At 45.1% G+C, this 14,968-nt stretch overlaps 1 protein-coding gene across 1 annotated transcript in view; it reads left to right on the forward strand.

Moving 5' to 3' along the window:
• Positions 1–14,968, forward strand: part of CACNA1G (calcium channel, voltage-dependent, T type, alpha 1G subunit) — a 573,869-nt gene that overhangs the window by 302,768 nt on the left and 256,133 nt on the right. The window contains exon 8 of the mRNA XM_015410725.1: positions 6,589–7,384. Coding sequence (XP_015266211.1) covers positions 6,589–7,384 — 796 coding nt within the window. The remainder of the gene's footprint in view (positions 1–6,588; positions 7,385–14,968) is intronic.

Below are 14,968 nucleotides of genomic sequence, written 5' to 3' on the forward strand. Positions count from 1 at the left end.
GAAGCAACAAGGAGACCTGGCAACCCTACTGCTGAATCTCAGCATGGCTTGGGTAGTATATCTGTAGGTTTAAGGCAGCCAGGAGAGAAAGAGTTATTGGCTGCTTTTCAAAACCCTCAGACGGAATAATTATCATGATGTATTAAAACTGTAGAAAATCCTCTTTCAAAGTGAAATATCAGATCTTTGGCTGCAGACAGCTGCAGCTCTTACGTAGCAGTATCTCCACAATCCCAGTGAACAAAGAAGGAAATCTGCAAGCCAGAACCATAGACTCCTCTGCAAGGAACAAATCTGTCAAAGGGGGGGGGGTTTCCAGTGAATACATGCAAATACTGCTTATTTGTGATTATTACAAGCACTGAATACCAAGAAACAAAATTAAAGAAAACTCTTTTAATTTGATACAAAATCCGTGTTCTACTTTGAGCTGTGATGTTGTCTGCAGAGCTAAGGAGTGGGAGTCCCTGAGGTGAAGCTGCTTAGGAGGCTTTGACGCTGAAAGAACGAAAAGTGGGACAGGGAATATACATCCTGTGTGAGTCACAGAGAATGTGATGATGACTACTGTTAACTCAGAATGAGGATGGGGTGGGGACTACATTTTGTTTTCAGATGAGATCTGCCTTTGGTGCAAGCCATTTTCCTTGATAGAATTGTAAGCCACATCTACAATGCCTGGACCCAAATGCATCACTATCTTTAGTATTCCACTGGATACCTGATTCTGGGGAAGAGGGAAGCTGTTGCATCATTTGCTGCATCTGAACTTCCCAGCAGCATCCGGGTGGATGCTGCTGGAAATAAAATGGTGGACTGAGTGGGCCTTTGGTCTGAGCTCAAACAGCTCTTCTCATGTACTTTTAGACTGATTTCTAGCAAGCTAAGAATGAGATGTGAGCCAGGAAGTTGTAACTCACCATGGAGAAGAACTCACTAGGTGCCATTAGCCATCTCAGGTACAACACTGAGGTAAACATAGGGACCTACTTTCTACTGCTGTTGTAAGGATTGTTGCAATAGCATGTGCTTAGAGGTATGCAGAGAGGAAAAATCAGGCTTTTTTCAGATTCGGGAATAATAAAGCCAATTTTTTTCCCGGTATTCCCAAATATACCCAAATACCAATACCTGAAAATATTCGGTATTTCCAAAAATATTTGGCTCCCTTATTTCCTATGGAAGGGGGGAAAGGCAGGCAGCAGTGTCTCCCAGAGAATCTCTGCACTAGAAAATAAGTGAGGTGTGGTGTGAGGGGCATGTTTGCAAGGCCAGCAGCAGAGCCAGTGCAATGTGCCCCCCAGAACCAGTGCCACTGTGGCAGTCAGTGCTAGTGCTCAAACCCAATTGGACTGAGGACAAATCTGAGAATCTCTGGGGGCCACAGCTGCCCTTTACCACACCACCTCACTCCTGCAAAGAAAAATCATTTTTCAGTTTTATTTATGATGCTCCTGTGGGTTCTGCTGGTTTCTGGGTTCTTCTTGGCAGCTTTCCCACTCTACCTTGTTGTACATTTCCATCAAGATGGAGAAGTTTTTGGGCTGCTGTTTTAATTTCAGCATGCAATTTTGGCTTGGGGTGGCTGGTAGTATAACTCATGTGCTCACACACACCACCTTCAACATCACCCTGCGCAGCACAGCTACCAGGGTTCTGTAGAGGTATTTCTGCTGCAGGTGGAATGGATGGAAGTGGGGAGATTGGCACAGAAATGCCCCACCAATCAAAATGGTAATGGCCCTGGCTGCTACTTCTCCATAGCCTCTCTTGTGTTAATTATGGGAAGAGTGCTTTGCCCAAACTTCCCAGCAGAGACCGAGAGGGGATGTAGGCACAAGTATGTGTGCTCACTTCAGTCACCTTCAAAGTTCAGGACCGGAAAGCCAAACAGTGGCAAGTCGACCTTCAGGAAGACCAACTGCTCAGCTGACCAGGCACAAGTGATGCAAGCAGACAATGTCGCCCACGTGGGAAAAACCGTGTTCACTCTGCACACTCATCGGAAGGCATGAGAGTAGTTTCTTGGCCACGACAGAGAGGTCCAGCCAGACTGCCTCTTTCATGGTCCAGTAGTTCAGTAGACAGGTTGCTTGTGACTCATAGGGGTCCGAAAGGTACTCTCTCACCATCGCAGCCGCTGTGTCCTCTCTCATGTGCCTGCCGATCACAAGGATCTGCCCGATGATTGCCATCTCAACAGTCATCGCAGTGGGAGCTGTGGGGGGGAAGCTGCCTAGCAGGGGAGGTGGGGGATGAACAGCAGTAGAGCCACTTGCACCCCCCCTCTCCCTCAGCTTGTGCCAACGTTCCCCTCTTGACCCATCTGTGCTCAGCTTGCCAGGAGAGCTCATCTCGCCATTGAGTGAACTTTTTGGCGCACTCAGCAATCTTGCCCTTGATGCGCAGGTCACACATGGTGTGCCAGCATGTAGACCTTCCACTGGAGAACAGACTGAAAGTGGTCCTCAAGTCCATCTTTCAGTCTTCTCACCAGCAACGCACACTGCTGGAACCATGTCTGCACGTCCTGCAGTTGGCTCCAGAAATGAGGCCAAGTCCTCACAAGCTGTGTGGCTCATGGGAATGACCAGAGCCAGACTTGCCGTGTCAGATGAGAGCATTTCTGTATAGCTATTAAAGGGCTTAAGGACTCCTGCAGACTGAGAGATGGTCAACCAGTCTTCCTAGTTAAGCCGGCTCTCTTCTTGAATGACCCCAGTCTCAGAGATCAGGGCAGTCAGGGCTCTCTCCTGCTCCACCAAGTGTTCAAGCATGACACAGGTGGAATTCCAGCGAGTGGTGATATCGCCAAACAGGCGGTGCACCAGGATAAAGGTGTCCTTTGCACTGTGAGAGAAGTGACCCATGATGTACCGGCATTTCTGGAGGAGATGCCAGAACTCATGGGTTGCAGTGTCCAAACTGGGATCCTCTGCAGAACCCAACCCCAAAGCATCCTTAACCATGAGGTGGAGAAGGTGGGCTGCACAGTAAATGCACATCAGGTCCAGTCACTTTGCAACTGCCCTCATGTTTGTGCCACCATCAGTCACCGTATAGCCCACGGTGAGGTCCCTACCCACCCACACCACTAACTGTCTCTCTATGGTGGCTGAGATGTTGTTCACCGTGTGCGGCCTGTCAAGTTTCTTGATTTGGAGCAGAGCCTGGCCATAGCCGGCCTGGTGGCCCTGACCCTACCTGACACTAGTTTCCCCACCCAAAACATCACTTGGTTACCACCAGTGCACAGTCAATGAGGAATACAAATCATGTGCCTGACAGGAGGTCCAGATGTCGGATGTGAAGTGCACAGTTCTCCCACGAGTGCGGGACAATTGTGCCTTCACGTAGTCCCTGGCAGCACTGTACAATGAGGGCATCATGGTTCTGCTCAGCATGGTGCAATCATGGGGTGTATACCAGGAATAGGTATCCTGGAGCAGCCTGCGGAAACCAGCGTCTTCAATTGTGGAGAACAGGCACCCATCTAAAGCAAGCATTTCAGCAATGAGACAAGTGACCCTCTTGGTAGCCGGCTGTCCCCCCCCCCCAGCACTCTAGTGCCAACATCACCAAGCATCTCCCATCCCTACCACGGAATGCTCAGGGACAGCGCTGGAGGTGGTCAGAGGATGACTTACCTCCTGGATGGCTGGCAGTGACCACTCGGGCGCCCCAGCAGCAGCCTCCCTTCCAGATAGTTCCACATCCTGGAAGTTGAGAGATGGTTGATGTTCTTCCCTCAATGATCCTGGCCCTACATAGCTGGCACTGTGTAAAGTGGGGATCCTCTGTCACCTGGAAGTGCTTCCAGCCACGGGCACTCCTGGAGCCACCTCCTATGAGGGGCTCGGGTCAGACACACTGTGCCTTGGGGGGGAAAGAGATGGCTGAGCAGGAGGAAGGGGTTGAGATGGCAGGACCTTGAGGTGCACCTCCCACCTCTCCCAGCCTCTTCTCCTGTCTCTCAGAAGGCCTGCTGGAGCTTAGAGAAACCGGAGCAGTGAGCTGACCAGCCAGCTCCTCCAGTGCCTCTATAGCCCTCTTAGTCAATGATCCCCAAAGCTCAACCTCAAAGACAGCTTTTGCTGCCCCTCCTGCTGCTGCTGAGCCTCAGGAGCAATGGCTTGAGGAGGGACTGCCTGAGCAGCACACCCCTGCCCAGTGCCAGCACCTGCAGGCACCTCTGCTGGGGCCCCCCCAGAAGCAGCCTTAGGGAAGAGGACCAAGCATGGCCTCTTCATTGCACCACTCCAGCCAGAGGTCAGATAGGTGCCAGGTGACTCTGGAGCAGTCCTGCACAGAGGTGTGGGGAAAATTGTGGCCCTCCCCTCCACCCCTCTAGTCTTCTCCTTAGCCTTGCCCCAGGGCCCCTCTGTGTTCCCTTCCTGCCACTCATGTTGCCCTGGGCCAAATTCAGCCTAACTTGTGGGGAGGGTATTAGGCACCTGCACTACTACCTGACCCTAAAACAGCCTTACATATTTTTATAAACCCTCCCATCCAAAAACTAGTTTTTTGTTTCTTTCAGTAGAGCCTAACCTAGCTTTGCTTCAGTTTGGGTTTTCTTTTTTTCTTGGTTTGTTTTTTAGAACTAGTGGTGAATTCCTACACTGACCCTGACTATGGTTTAAGGACTATCCTTGAGATGTGGATTGGAAACATTTAAAAAAGTTTTAGGGTCTTTCTTTAATCAATCTACTACTACCTAGATTCTACTGGAACCAGCCTGATTTCCTGTAGAAATGCAGGTGCTCCCTAAATGAAAACACACAAGCTAAAGGGGAAACATTTCTCTGAAAAAAGTGCCTGCCTTCTACAAAGCTCAATCAGAGCACAAAGAGCACACTACTTTTTGAAAAATTAATATACACTACTTATACCTCTGTTTTATGAGCTGAAGACAAACCTGGCCTCTTTTAGTTCTCCTAGCACTGGCCTAGTTAAAGATAGAACAGCTAAAGCCCTATACTGAGATTTAACAATGCAGCATCTAAACCAGAAGCACACACAGAGCAGTGATCCCCCCCTAAGAAAGCCAAAAGTGCCCAGAAATATAAAACACAATACAACAACTTAAAAAATTTGAAGTGCTAAAAGGCAGCAGAACTACAAAACAGAAGAACCAAAAACAGAGAGCCTAGGCCCCAGGCAAAAGGCCTACTCAGAGAGAGAGGTCACACACACCCCCAAAAAAACCCCAACAAGCCCAGAGAAATATAAACACAATACAACAACTTTAAAAATTTAAAGCGCTAAAAGGCAACAGAACCACAAAACAGAGAAGAACCAAAAACAGATAGCCTAGGCCCCAGGTAGAAGGCCTAGTCAGACAGGCTGGCAACAAAACCACAAACTAGACCCCCGCCCCCCCCCAAAAAAAACCAGGCAGAGGCCTGAGTGGCCCAGAGGCCTACCCACCACCAAAGCCCCCAGGCCCCAAACCCACCAACCCACAACAAAATAAGAAAAGTTTTTAAAAAGTGGCCCTAATAAGTCAAACCAGTGTGATGTCTTCTCTTCAGGTTTCTTCTGTTGTCCAGCAGGCAGGATGGATTCTTGATCCGAAGTCGTCCAACAGTCTGCAGCAGGAAAGCAAGCTCAGAGCAGTGGCTGAAGCAGAAGCCAGCCACACAATCTCCAGCCCAGGCTCTCTCAGCATCAGGAGCAAGAATGGAGTCAGTCAGCCAGAGACCCCTGTTTTTATGCTCTCTGGGCATACACAGAAGAACAAAAAAGAACAAACTTCTGTGATTGGCCCAAGAGCAGTATGCTAAATCCTATTGGCCAGTGCTCCTCCCTTGAGAAAGCAACAAGCTAGTAGTTGGGCTTCAACAAATGAAGCCAGCAGCAACAACAGCCTTGCAAGCTGCAATGGCATTTGCTAATGCATTGTACTGATAGGCTCTCTGTAAGGTCCATCTTCCCCCTCCCTCCTGGAAAGCAGAGCAAATGGCGGGAAAGAGATAAAAATGGTGGGGAAACGAAGGTAAGTGGAGCCCTTTAAAGTTTAAAGCCTCCCAGAGCCCATATTCGGCAATGCCAAAAAAAAGTTCCACATCCTGGAATTTTTTGGCATTCAGTATTTGGCAGCCGAATCATAGCAGGGAATCTGATTTGGTATGCTGAATATCCAAAAAATGCTGAAAAGTCATTTTCCTGGGGAGGGGGTCAGTTCGGCTTTACCAAATGCACACCCCTATATAATGTGCTATATCTATCTGTCTGTCTATCCATACACACACATATGTTATGCTTTATTATTCTTTGAATTCTTAACAAGCTCTCAGTAGAGGACACAAAGTGTAAAAGTATTTCCTAGAGCAGTCATGTTAGCCTTTGAACTCTTTAAGCATTTCTGACAAGTTACTGTAGTAAATGAATGGGACTTTAAGTTTTCCTTTTTATTTTGTTGTTTTGAATTATAATTTTCTTACAAATCATGTGCTAATTCCCACTGTAAACTCATTCTGTGCCAGAGTTAATTCTGAAATGAAATGGCTTATAGTAACCTCGCCCTCTCAGATACTTACTCTGCAGATTGCTTCCTTGAGTAAATCACATAACCTCTTTGTCTTTTAGGTTGGTTCTTTCTTCATGATCAATCTCTGCCTAGTGGTCATAGCAACCCAGTTTTCAGAGACCAAGCAACGAGAGAGCCAGCTGATGAAAGAGCAGCGAATCCGCTACCTCTCCAATGCAAGCACTCTGGCCAGCTTTTCAGAGCCAGGGAGCTGCTATGATGAACTTCTGAAATATCTCATCTACATCCTTCGGAAGGCCAGCAAGCAGCTGGTGGAAGCCTACCGAACCACAGGGGTGAAAATGGGGTTTCTTTCCAGCCCAGGCAGCAAAACCAGTGCAGAGAGACAGCCATGCAAGCGTCGGCCACAGAAAAGGTCATCAGTGCATCATCTCATTCACCACCACCACCATCACCATCACCACTATCACCTGGGCAATGGAAGCCTACAGGCACCGCGTGCCAGTCCTGAAATCAGTGATGTTGAAACCAGCTCCCTTCACAATGGAGCCAATAGGCTAATGCTCCCTCCTACAGCCAATCCTCATGCTGCTTCCAGCAACACTGAATCTGTTCACAGCATCTATCATGCAGACTGTCATTTTGAGCCACTCCGTTACAGATCATCTCTCCCTCAACCTGGCCTCAGTTTAACTGGCCCAGAGGTGTTTCCCAGGACTGTGGTTGGCAGCAAGGTCTACCCTACTGTGCACCCAAGTAGCTCCCATGAGCTGCTGAAAGATAAATGTGTAGGTGAGCCTGCAATCAATCCTGGGGCTAACACCTTGATGAACCTTAACATCCCTCCGGGTCCATATAGCACCATGCAGAAACTACTGGAGACACAGAGCACTGGTAAGTTTTAAGAGTGAGCATCAGCCATCAGATACCTTTTTGGACAGAAGACAGAGTTGCTAATTAATCCAGTCTGCAGTCATGAGACAATGCAGTTCAAGGTAAAGCATTACCTGACCATTCAGCCTGATCTCAGTTCAGAATCAAGACACAGATGACTAATTCATCTGTTTGCATCAGTGAAATTCTAGGAAAAATATGTTAATTTTATTTATTTTACAAAATTATTACAAAACATTTTACAAAATATGCAGACAGTCACATTAATTTTAATTTTGGGGGGTTTCAGGGCTTCAACTAAAGCTACTGAATCATGGGCTGCAGTCAGACAACAGGCTTAGCACAGTCTGGCCCTGCCTCTAATTTATCCAGGGTTTTTTTGTAACTGAGAGTTTTGATCAGACATCTTACCCTTAACCCACTTCACCACATACTCACCCCATGGTTGATCAATCAGACGTGGCAGCCATGGATTTGGGCAGTCAGGCAGCTTTTTAAAAATTATTTGTCTTTTGAGCATGTGCATAAGTGCATATTGGAAGCAGCAGTTCAAACTCCTCGCAGGATGGTGGCTGGTGGCCAATAGGCTTGCTGGAGGAGGCTGCTGGGATATGTAGTGCAGTTTTTTCCTAAATCCATATTGGGCATTGTTTAAGATGTTTGAGTCTTCCATCCATACTTCCATCCATATGTAGTACAGTATGGGGGAAGTATTTTTGAAACTGTGCTTTGGAAGTTTTTAAAAGAAAAACTCAGTTTTGAGAAGCTCCTGTGAGAGTGAGAGAGATGTCTGTAAAAAGTAAATGCACATGTGGTGCTTTATAGCCATGGTGTGAATATGCAGTTATGCACACCTTGCTAACTGCCTCAAAAAAAGTGCCCCAAACTGGAAGGGAACATATAGACTTCCCAAATGGTTTGAGAGTGTGATGGGTTGATCAGACTTCCAGAGATGTGGGGTGAGACCACTGACACCAGGAAGAACTGGACTTTCCTGTGTCAAATAACTCCAATTTGAAGACTGGTGAGAATGGGGTGCCAATGACTGGGTAATGGGAGACAGATGTTGCTGTCTGATTATGTGTTTTAAATCCAAAAGAGAACAGCAACAACACCAGATCAAACAGCTCATCTGATCGCAGCCTTGGCTTACAGAAAGTAGGAAAACAGAGAAAGTATTTTTTTAAAAAATGGCCCCGTTCACACGAGGCGATTTGGCCCGGGAACGGGACAGTTTGGAGGCGGATCAAAGCAGCGCGATCACACCACAACATCTGGGAAGCATTCTGCTTCCGCCTCCAAACTGGCCCAAACCCGGGAAGAACCGCCTCAAACTGAACCACCTACCTCGGTGGTTCAAACGGATGAGGCGCCTCTTCCCGGGCGTCTGATTGCCGGCGCTCCCTTGCGCCGGCTCAAGCCCGGGCCGGAGCCGAACTGCGCATGCTCCGACATGCGCAGATCGGCCGGCTCCCGGTTAGAGCCGTCTTTTCTCTCCGGCGTTTGATCGCGCCGGGGAGAAAAGGCGGCTCGGCCGGGGGATCCGTGGGATCCCGCCGAGCCGTATCAACGTTGGCGCGGCTTTTAAAAGCCGCGCTTTAAAGGGCTTTTCCCCTGCCGTGTGGCAGGGGCCAATATAGAGCAATGGTAGATAAAATTAAGCAGATTCATGCTGAAGAATGTAAAAAGAGTGCTTCTCGATTACATCGACGGCCCATCTAGCCTGGTGTTCAATGCCCTACTGTGACTTATCAAATGCCACAACCACAGCATGAAGGCAATGCCTTCCCCTGCGGGTAAAAAGAAAACATACTTTGGATCAGGCCTTTTAAGATGGGAAAGTGTCATGAAAGACCTTCACTTGCCCTTACCGAGCAGCCAGTGATTCGAGCCACATGATACCATCTTCTGGTGGCCTTCTTATGTTTGGAAGATTGCAAGAGCTGTTTTCATATGTTGTCTTTGGACTGGATTACAGGGTTACATGTTACCTCAGTGTCTTCTTTCCAAAGTCTAATGAGAGATATAGAATCAAACGTACCATAGAGATCGATAAACTAACAGTAAAGTACACCAACTGAACCTTTTGTATATTTATTCGCTAGAGAAGATAACATGAAGCAATGATGCATGCAGGAATTTCCCCCCTAAATCCATATTTGGCATTGTTTAAGATGTGTGAGTCTTTCATCCATACTTTCAGCCTGCTGGCTAAGTGACTAGCATAAAGCTTGCCTTTTACAGTGAGTAAGTTTATAGGGTGATAGTTGGCTGGATTGTCTTTTGTTCCTTTTTTGAAAAATGGAACTACAATTACTAATTTCTATCTATCAGGTCTTTCTCCAGTCTGATTTACCTCAGTAAATAACGGGGACAGAAAGGAAGCCCACCAATCTGGGTCAAGTTTTAGTAATTTAGGTGAAATATAATCACAACCTGGAGACTTTCCAGGTTTTAAAGATTTTATTTAACTACGTTCATTTTTGAGACATCTAGCCAGCTTGGAGATGTTGAAATCTTTAGATTAACTGGGATTTTGAGTTTATCCCTAGCTGTAGCAAAGTTTTTTTGTAATGCTGTTCCCATTTGGAGGATGGAATTGTAGGTACAGGATCCACTTGAGAGCTAAAGATCTTATATTTGTGCCAGAAGTCTGTAAGATTCCTTTTTTAGCAAGGGATATTATCTTTGAGTATTCTTTCTGACATAATTATCTCTTTTTAGTTCTGAGTAGACAGTCGTAGTATCACCAGCACTGGAGAAATCTATGACAGTTGTAAGAAATAGGATGCTTCTTAAATGTAGCATATGATTTCCTAAGAGTTCTTTTTTGCAGTCTCCAGTCTCCATCAAACCAGTGATTTCTGCTGTACCTGTCCCTCTTCAATTTTTTTTTTTCAAAATTGGAGTAAAAAAGCTGATTAGAGCCTTCAGTTTAGAAAAGACATTTTCAGTACTGGGAGTTTTGGATGCTGCTGACACAATCTGATTCATTTCTTCCTACCTCATTATTTTGCTAGCTTCTGCAGCTAAATTTTTATCCCATTTCCTCCTAACTATTATTTTTTCCTCACGGACACATGGGAGGCCTTTTGATTTAAGGTATAATTCCAGCGGGAAATGGTTGCTGGTTAAAATATCAGCAACCTATAACTTTTCTAAAGGCATAGCATTATATGAGGAAATTATAAAATAATCTATGACACCGGCACACCTTTTGGAATGGAAGGTAAAATCTCCATGTGGTTCAAGTAGGTGGCCCTATTTAATAAGAATAAATTTATGTTCATGATTATTTGTGTTAATCTGATGCCTGAATAATTTATACCTTTATCCTTAGATCCACATGCTCCCATTGTGGGCATAAAGTCAGGTGGTGTATGATCCCATAACTGGGATTTCAATAAGGTATAATCGTCTGCTCCTATTCTAGCATTTTCCTGCAATAAATAGTATAGCATCGGGATAGCCTAATTGTAAATTCAGAATATAATTTTCCAAAATGGTCCATTGTGCATCAGAGTCCTGTTTTTTGTTCCGAGGTGGTAAGTATACATTAACCAAAATGACTCAGAGGACTAAATTTCCCTTGTGATTGTTAAATTCTGAGGTGCACATTGTAAAGCTTGTTGATCTGAAAAAAAATTGGAAATATAACAGGCTAGGCCCTCTTTTGGATGCCCTACAGTTTTGATTGCCAGTAGATAATAAGAATTATAGCTATCAAGATGAATTACATCAAAAGACCATGTTTTTTGCAAGAGAAGGCAATCAAATTGTTGTAGGTATTTAAGGGTAGCAGGGTCTAGTTGATTTCTTTTAAGTCCTGCTGTATCCCAACTAACTAAAGACTTTAGAGGCTTATACAAATTTAATCAATTAGCTTTTAAAAAATCATAAGTCAATTTAGGAACTGACACATTAGAGATTACCACTTTAGGAGACAATGGGATACTTAAGGAAGGTTCAGTCATATAAACCATGTTGTGTTCAACAATTTTTTCTGTTTGAAAGTACTTCTGTGTTTGACTATGCATCACATTACTCCTAATGCTTTTGTCAACAGTTTGACCTTTTCTTGACACTACCTGAGTGAGTTAGAGTTAGTAGGTATACCTTCCTTTAACTCTTTTCCTGTTTTGGTAGCAGACAGTAGTTTGTCTTTTAAATTGTTGAGTTTTTCAGCCAGAATGTGTTGCTCATTTGTTAAAGTCTCAATTAGGGGATCAGAGAAATTAGTTTCTATATCAATTAAGTTTATGTTTGGCTGGATGCATGTCTCTTCTGGTTTCTTTTTAATAGAAATCTGATTCTCCCCATCAAATGAATCAGCCACACCAAGAGAATGAACTAAATTATTTTCAAAGACACGGTCAATATGAATTCTGTATTTAGTAGCATCTTATTTAAAAGAAAATTAACCATCCTAGGAATTTCAGAAGTTTTAAAAGTTAAAACTACCCTTTGTTGAATGAAGGAGCAAGGGGAGAGGCTCAATAGAAGTAAAATTTATCCAAATTTTGGGGATCTGTAATAAAAAATTCAAGTGGTTTTTAACACTCCAGTTGGTCTTTTGAGAGAGACATTTCCCACGTAAGGGAAAAACATGTACTGACATTTTCTCTCCTTATAATAATTCTGTTTTTGGGTGGCAACATTCCATGTGCTCCCAAATCAGTTGGCAGCCTGATCTGTCACTCAGAAGGTGTCTCTACCCATTGGTGGCTGCGTTGCCTCAGTCCTGCCCACAGAAGCAGAACGCACGACAAATCAACGCAGGAGACAACTTCACCGCAAGAGAGAGAACAGGTCACTCGGCTGGGGCCCTGGTTCCTAGCCTCCTCCTCCCCCGGCCCGGCAGCTCTTCATGGCTCTGCGCCACTTGGGCCCACCTTCACTGGCTGCTTTTCTGGCCCCCAGAGCCTCCGGCATTCCCGGGGGCCATCCTGTCCCTGGCCGCTGTCTTCCTGCCCCTGCTCCATCGCCGTATGACGGCGTTGCAGGCCTGGCTCGGCTTCTTCACCCGGCGCTTCCCCCACTGCGCTTCTCCTGCCCACAGAAGTGGTACAGATTAAATGTACAGGTTTTTTCCTCCCTCCCTCAGCAAGACAGGCAGGAAGGGAGAGGTTGATGAGAAGGCTGAGTTTTCCAAGAGAAGCTTTTGAAGGATTTGCCTTGTCTTTGGAAACAAGCACAGAAAGGAGGGCTGGGGGGGGGGTGGCCCGGGGAACTGAGGAAGGGACTCAGCAGAAATTGGTGGAGCTTTCTTATAGGGTGGCAAACTGTCCTTTTGAATTTCTTTCTTTTTTAAATTGAGCCAGGGGGAATCACCTAAACGGCGCAGCCTTTTTCGCCACAGAACAGTTCACAACTCACTTTGGTGCGGGAGGAGTTGAGGGGAAACGGCACCCGAAAGGGCTTTCTCTCAGGTAGCTTTTGGGGCGAGGCAAGCGCGGACTTTTCCCCATCCAAGGGGAGCGGAGGGATAACTTGCCGAGGGGCATGGAGCCGCTGCAGCAGCCCCATGTGCAGCTGAGCTCAGATGAAGTCCCAGCCTCCTTCCCCCAGTCCCCCAAATAACGAGCCCTTGGTGGGAGTACACACACACACACCAAGGCCAAAGCTCATGTGGTGACACACCAAAACAGAGCCCCAAATGCAAAAAGAGAGGAAGCAAGCGAAGCGGTGCAAACTCCCTTCAAGGGAACTGACTGCTTCTAGATGCTCCGGTGCAAAGCAGTTGCATGCCTGTATCTTTAGGAATCCAGATTTTTGGACAGGAGATCAATGGAAGTCTAAATGGAAGCCCTCCGGAGAAAGGAGGCTGGAGGTATTGAGGTGAGCAGATGGGGAATAATGCTCTTTGTAATCACTTTCGCCAGCCTGGGACAAAATCTGGCATATTCACCTGCGATGTCAACTTCATAAACTTTTTGGAGCTCTTGAGACATCCCCCCCTCCTCTTGGTCAAAAGACAGTTAATCAGCGTTGGAAGTAGGATAGGAAGAGATTTTGCTTTTAAAACCAGCAGCAATGTCCAGATAGACTTGAATAGACTAGACACAGTCACAGGCAGATGTGCGTTTGCACACGGCCCAATTGTAGAGATTACTCCAAAGAGCCCTGTGTGCTGCATTTTATGGCCCACATTGTGCATTCCTGGACACCAGTTATTTTGTGACATAGGTTCTCTGAGACTTTTCCCCCACAGTTGTGCCTTTCTATTACATACTGCCAATATGTATTTAGCCTGCTTCCAGCCAATGCATTCATTACACATCACATCTTTCTAGAGCTCGTTGTATTGCTTTTACAACAGGCTTTACTGCTAGTTGTCACATAAAATAATTCCGTGTCTACATTTCAGTTCTTCGTATCCCATGATTTGTTTTCTATTTTTTTTTATAAATTTATTTTCTTTTCACATCAAGATTATACATATTTCAACTATTAATTTATACATAATTTCCAAATTTGAATTAAAAAAGAAAAAAATCATCTGATACTTTCAATCTGATAGTTTTATACTAGTATTTACTACTCATTTTTCTATCTTCTTGTGTTTCAGCCACTCATAGACTAGCTTCCATCTCTTCCAAAAAATATCCTCTGGTTTATTGTTCAGTGCCAAGCTCAATTTGTCCATTTCTGCAATCTCCATAATCTTGAATTTAAGTTCTTTTATAGATGGAATGGCTTTCAACTTCCAACGATTTGTTTTCTATTTTTAAATTCAGACAGGCGCATTGATTTACTACTTCCCTTGGAAAGGTTGAGTGTAGTTTATTCATACTATTAGCCATAGACCTCAAGACCTAAAAAAAAATTAAAATGGACAGTTTCAGAAATTAACAACATTTCTGTTGCTAATAGATTATAATCTGGACTATAATTAGTCATAAGAATATCTGAATATCTGTCTGTGAATTAGTATGAAAGTTCTGAGAGCTTTGAGCAATCATCCTATTATTTTCTGTCTGGACTCCCATTGATCTTGCTGCTGGAGTTGAGCTAGCTGAGTCCCCGATATTATTCAATGTATAGTTTATAAATGGATCAAGACCATTTTTATCTCTGGGACTGTCTTCTTTCAATGTAGCTATGTGTTGTACTCTCTGACCTTACAGCCTCAACTGCAGCAGTCCTCCGTTGGTATGAAAGATGATGTTGCCATCATTATTTATATTTGCTATAAAAAGGAGAGAAAGAAAGGACTGAAGAGGAGTTAAGTCATGTATTTCAGGATGAATGCAAACACTTTGTAGCTAAATCATATACATCTGGCTTTACAGTTGTCTTCATGATGAATAGCTTTCCAATGACTGGCTACTCTTCCTGAGTTTCAGCAATGGGAAACTCAGTGTAAGCAAAATTCCATGGTACATGGATATCTATTTGGGAGAGTACTATATGCAGTAAGTCCCAACAAAGCAGGATATAGTTTTGGGTAAACATGCATGCGGTGGCTCAAGTGGTTAAGACGCTGAACTGCAGGCTTTGGAAGGTCAGTAGTTCAGCAGTTCGAGACCCGGGTTGCCGCATGACAGAGTGAGCTCCCGTCTCTAGTTCCAGCTCCTGCCAACC

Source organism: Gekko japonicus, unplaced genomic scaffold, assembly GCF_001447785.1.
Source record: "Gekko japonicus isolate JY-2015 unplaced genomic scaffold, Gekko_japonicus_V1.1 scaffold15, whole genome shotgun sequence".
NCBI classification, from domain to species: Eukaryota; Metazoa; Chordata; class Lepidosauria; order Squamata; family Gekkonidae; genus Gekko; species Gekko japonicus.